Source organism: Dipodomys ordii, unplaced genomic scaffold, assembly GCF_000151885.1.
Source record: "Dipodomys ordii isolate 6190 unplaced genomic scaffold, Dord_2.0 Scaffold108, whole genome shotgun sequence".
Classification (NCBI taxonomy): domain Eukaryota; kingdom Metazoa; phylum Chordata; class Mammalia; order Rodentia; family Heteromyidae; genus Dipodomys; species Dipodomys ordii.
This window is the reverse complement of record NW_012267324.1, coordinates 77194-82930: the sequence shown is the minus strand read 5'-3', so window position 1 is coordinate 82930 and position 5737 is coordinate 77194. Positions and strand designations below refer to the sequence as shown.

Here is a 5737-nt window from a genome sequence, read left to right as displayed (position 1 = left end):
AAGCCGTCTGCGAGACTGCCGCCGCCGCCCGGAGCGCGGAGCTCCCGCCTCGAGCCGAAAGACATTAACAAAAAGGGGGGAATAGTCCATTTGTAATAGCAGCGAAAAGGGTCCCGCAGCGCTGGAACGCGCGGCCGCCGCCCGCTCTCCCCTCCGCCCTCCGCTCTCCCCTCCGTTCTGCGTTATGTCTACTCGGCTTAGACTTCGCTATTCCCTCCGCACGGGATACTCTTTCAATGTCTTTTTTTCCTTTTGGTGCTGTATGGGGACTTGAACTCTGGGCCTTGCACTCTTCTCTGGCTGGCGCCCTGCCACTTGAGCCATGCCCCCAGGCCTTGCATGTCTTTGTGTTTATGGCCGCCTCCTTTCCATACCAGAACCCAGCGTATGTATCTGAAAGGAGATTTTTTTTTTTTCCCTCTGCCCCATTCCCCGTCATCGCTTGGGAATTGTGGGAACAGGAAAGGGCCTCACCTTTAGATGGCCGGCAAAAAGCCAAACCACAAAACAACCCAAGGTTGAAAGCCAAGGGCTGCCCCTTGGGGACACTGTGGCTGGCCTGGCCACATTGCACCCTGTCTGCTGTCCTGACCCCAGACCCCTCCTCTCTGATACGCGCTTCTCACCCTGTGGAGCCCAGGGTCTCAGTTGGCTTTAGTTAGCTGAGGGCCTGTGCCACACGGCCATGCCTGGCAGCAAGGAAGGGAAGCTGGGAAAGCCACGCCGGAACTTCCTCTTTCTGGGATGGAAAGAAATGGCTGGACTTCCTGGTTCTGGGATGGGAGAGAAATGGCTGGACTTCCTGGTTCTGGGATGGGAGAGAAATGGCTGAACTTCTTGTGTCTGGGATGGCAAACTCTTGGCTGATCTTCCTGTTCCTAGGAAAAGTGGAAGCGTGTCCTGGCTGAATTTTCTGATTTTGGAATGAGAGTCATGGCAGAACTTCCTGTTTCTAGGATGGGAGGATCAGGGCGGAGCTTCCTGGTTCTGGGGTGGGAGGAAGAGCTTGTGGCGGCCCATCATAGTCCCTGCCAGGTGGGAAAACCAAGAGACAAGAGCCCGTCCTTCTCTCCTAAATAATTCTCCATCACACCTCTGTTTCCCAAAGCTTCCAGATGGAACGTCCTCGCTTTTTCCCACTCTCTTAAAGTTGCTTCACTTGGTAGTTGGCTCGCTATGCACTCCAGCTGCTCATGATTCAAAATTAGAAGTATTTCCTTAGTTTTTTTTCTTCTTCCTCTTCATTTTTTGTTTTTAAGCCTCTAATCCATTGCCCACCTTCCACTCCTCAGCTTCCATTAGTCATTTCCCACCCAGCTGCCAGCAGTGATGTCCTTCAGTGAATCCCAGTGAAGGGAGAATGAAGTCTGCCAGCTCCCTCCTCACAAGGCCTTGCAGTCTGGCTGTTTTCTTCACCTTCCTGAGTGAATTTGTCTTTTATTTCCACCTCATCCCGAAGCCAGTTTCCCTGGCTTGTCTCTGTCTTCCTACAATTCTTGTGCTGTTCAATTCTTTTGATCAGATCTCGCTATGGATTTTTTTTTGGGGAAGAGAGGGATGGCTGTTTTTTTTTTTGTTTTGATATTTCCTCTTTATTTTTATTTTTTGTCAGTCATGGGGCTTGAACTCTGGGCCTGGGCACTGTCCCTCAGCTCTTTAGCTCAAGGCTAGCGCTCTACCACTTGAGCCGCAGTGCCACTTCTGGTTTTCTGGTGATTCATTGGAGATAAGATTCTCACGGCCTTCCCTGCCCAGGCTGGCTTTGAACTACCGTCTTCAGATCTGGAGTAGCTAAGATGACAGGTATGACCCACTGGTGCCCATCTTTCCTCTTAAAATTTTTAAAAATTTGTGTTGGTACTGTGGCTTGAACTCAGGGCCTTGTGCTCTCGCTTACCATTTAAATCACAACTCCACTTCCAGATTTTTAGCTGGTTAGAAGGAGGTATGACTTTCAGACGTTTTTCCCCCTAAGCTGCCTTGAACTGAGATCCTCAGATCTCAGTCTTCTGAGCAATTTGGATTCCCGGTGTGAACCGCTGGTGCTTGGTTGCTTATCTCCTCTTGAGCCAGGTAGCCAGCCTCTCTTGGGATATTTTCAAGATATAGGGTCTTGCTTTACTTATTCAGAATATGGCTTTCTTTTTTACTCTATTCCCTGTACTTCCTATGTAAATAGGAATAACATGAATATACACACATATCCTTCTAACATACTAAAACCCAAATCTTTCTAACTCCGGCCAATAGGGAATTATTCCTTTCTCTATGAAATTACCTCTGTGATTATACACATTTTTTTAAATAATAGAGGGAACAGTGAAAAATTTCTTTTTGGCTGCCTTCTGAGCTGTGGCCACCTGCTAGAGCAGTTGAGAAGTGTCAAGCAGAGAAGAGAGTTGTGTCCTTGGGTACAATAAGAGTTTAGTGCCAGAGTGGCCCTGGAAGGAGAACCTTCGAAAACTTCTAGTGATTCTTTTCGCCTTTCCTCTTGGCATTACGTGGAGATGCCCTTCACACTGCCATCTTGGCAGATAATTATCAGAGACCCCTTTTTAGGTTCCCCGAGGTCTTCCCTTCTGGGGCATGGATTTCTACTTTTAGTAGGTGCCCCCCTTTCTCTCGGAGATAATCACATCCAGTTGGTCTCTCTTCTCAGGGGGACGTGACCTAGAATTTGTTTTGTCTTTGAGAAATGAGGTCGCTTTCCTAGCAAGAGGTGTCAGGAGATGCGGGAAGCCCTAGGCTGTGAGGGGAGGTTTTTCCTGGTCACTTCCTGCAAAGGTAGGGACTCAGTAGTGACCTGTGGTGGCCAGTGAGTGACAAGGATGGGTCCCCTCCCCCAGGCTCCTGAAATGACCCAAGCAAAGGTCGCCAGTGCTCTGTTGGACCTGGCAAATTCCACACTGTCTTTTCCACTTCAGTCGATTGGACCTTTAGGGTACTATCTGAAATTGTTGATGCCCCTGAGTCTTCTTATATACTTTTCACACTTAAAATCTTTATTTATTTACTTTAGGTCTCTCACTAGATGGTTGTCAAGATTGGGAGAGAAATGTCTGAACTTCCTGTTTCTGGGATGGGAGAATCATGGCTGAACTTCCTGTTTTCTGGGATGGAAGAGTCACATAGTTTATTTGCTTGTTTATTTACTTATTTAGTGCTGGTACTGGGCCTGGGTACTGTCCCTTGGTTTTCCTTTTTGTTTTTGTTTTTGGTCGGTTGTGGGTCTTGAACTCAACCTGGGCGCTGTCCCTCAGCTCTTCAGCTCAAGGCGAGTGGTCTACCGCTTGAGCCACAGCACCACTTCTGGTTTTCTAGTGCTTTATTGGAGATAAGAGTCTCACAGATGTTCCTGCCCGGCTGGCTTTGAACCTCAACCCTCAGATCTCAGCCTCCTGAGTAGCTAGGATTACAGGCTTGAGCCACCGGCGCCCAGCTGTCCCTTAGTTTTTTAAAGAACTTTTTTCCTTAAGGCTAGTGCTCTACCACTTCCCTTAGCCACAGCTCCATTTCTAGCTTTTTGCTGCTTCCTTGGAGTAACAGTTTCACAGGCCTCCCTGCCTACGCTGGTTTTTTGAGTGGCCATCCTCTATCTCGGCCTCCTGAGTAACTAGGATGACAGGCATGGGCCACTTGGCAGACTGGCTCACTTCTCTTTGGGGTTTCCATTTTATTAATGATTATTACTTTAAAAAACAACATTAGTTTTGGGCCAGGAATGTGGCTTAGTGGTAGAGCGCTCGCCTAGCAAGCCTGAAGCCCTGGGATTGATTCCTCAGTACCACAAGCACAGGAAAAGCCCGAAGTGGTGCCTGTGGCTCAAGTGGTAGAGTGCTAGCCTTGAGTAAAAGAAGCTCAGGGACAGTGCCCAGGCCCTGAGTTCAAGCCCCAGGACTGGCAAAACCCAAAAACAGAACAAAACAAAACCCGTTAGCTTTTATTTATTTATTTTTTAACTGGCACATACAGATTACTGGCATTAACAAGAGAGGACTACCTCAGTATGTGTCCATGTCAGAAGTTAGTGCGTCAGTGCTTCTAACACCCGCCCTCATTTCTTAGTGTGGAGACCATAGAATAGGCATTCCATGACTGTCAGCTCCGGCTGCTCCTGGGGAGTGGAGTTCAGGGCTCAGGCCTCTCGCCGAATTCTGTCTTTGCACTTGCTGCCTGGCTTCTCTGCCCGTCCCCTCCCTGGCCCTGGTAGTCACGCTTAGATGGCCTCCATCCGTGAGAACGGCTGTGCTACATTCTACATAGGAACCAGAACATGGACCAGTTGACTTTCTGTGTCTGGCTTATTTCCTAGAGGCTGCCTCCCTTTTCTGTGCCGATCCTGGGGCTTGAACTTGGGGCCTGGGCACTGTCCCTGAGCCTCTTGGTGCTCAAGGTTTAGCCTACCATTGAGCCACAGCTCCACCTCTGGCTTTTTTGGTGGCACACTGGAGATAAGAATCTGACGGCCTTTCCTGCTCAGGCTGGCTTTGAACCACGATCCTCAGATCTCAGCCTCCTGAGCAGCTGGGATGACAGGCGTGAGCACCAGGCTCATGCTCATGTTTGATCTCCTAAGGCCTCTCCCTGACCGCTGGTCTGACATCTCTCACAGCCACGCTGGCCTCCTCTAAGCAGCCCTGCTGCTCTGAGAGGCCAGCTCCCCTAGGCCTCTGGGAACAGCAGGGAAGCGGCTGGATCCTAATGAGACCCTCCTCTCCCTTAATGACTCTGGGGGTGTCGGGGATGCCGCCGGCTAACTCTGCCCTAATTAATTGACAGGGAGGCTACCCACAGAGGAATTAGCCTGGTTCTTCCGTGTCAGGCTCTTCTGGGCTTGGCTCAGGCCCCACCTTGCAGCCTGCTGGTCACCTGGGACAGCCCCGGGGTGGGGGTGGGGAGTGCCCCATGTGAGCCGGAGCTGGGGACCAGGGGAGGCCTGGGCTGGGTGGACATCACACAGACCTGGGCTCAGATCCTGGCTCTGTCACCTGTTAAGGCGTGGCTCACCAGTTAACCTCTTCGGTCCTCTCTTCTGTGTAGAAGGGGAAGCCGATGGATTTCGAGGGTGGAGAGGAAGCTTGAGGGATGTACAAGGCCACGGCAGAGGTCAAGTGTGAAGCATTCTGCCGGTGTGAAACACGGGGAGCAGGCTGGTGGCCAGGGGCTGGGTTCCCTGTCGGGTGGTTAGAATGGGCGGATTCTTGGAGATGGTATGAATTTAACCTTTATATATATGTATATATGTGTGTATATATATGTGTATATATATATGTGTGCATATATGTGTGTATATATATATGTGTGTGTATATATATATGTGTGTGTGTGTATATATATATATATATAATAAAGACAAGAAAAAAAGGCAGAGCTGGGCACAAGCCTGTCATCCCAGCTACTCAGGAGGCTGAGATCTGCGGACGGCGGTTCGAAGCCAGCCGGGCAGGAAAGTCCGTGAGGCTCTGATCTCCAATGAACCACCAGGAAACCGGCCAGAAGTGGGGCTGTGGCTCTAGGGGTGGAGCGCCAGCCTTAGAGGGGAGCCGAGGGCAGCGCCCAGGCGCGGGGGTCAGGCCCCAGGATCGGCACACGCACGCACACACTCGCGCGCACACTCACGCACGCACGCACAGGATGAGCCCAAGCACTCCGCATTTCGGATAAGGAATAGTTCCGGGCTGGGAGGCGCGGAGGGAGCGCGGGCTGCGGACCCCAGGTCCCCGCGGGGTCCCGGGGG

The 5737-nt window shown here is 50.8% G+C and overlaps 1 protein-coding gene across 1 annotated transcript in view; it reads right to left on the bottom strand.

Annotated features, from left to right (window-relative positions):
- The window catches only part of Ccdc105 (coiled-coil domain containing 105), a 10597-nt gene extending 4942 nt beyond the window's left edge, over nucleotides 1-5655 (bottom strand). The window contains exons 1-2 of the mRNA XM_013028274.1: nucleotides 5632-5655; nucleotides 5016-5123 (exon numbers count right to left, since the gene is read on the bottom strand). Coding sequence (XP_012883728.1) covers nucleotides 5016-5123; nucleotides 5632-5655 — 132 coding nt within the window. The remainder of the gene's footprint in view (nucleotides 1-5015; nucleotides 5124-5631) is intronic.
- Between the last annotated feature and the right edge of the window lie 82 nt (nucleotides 5656-5737).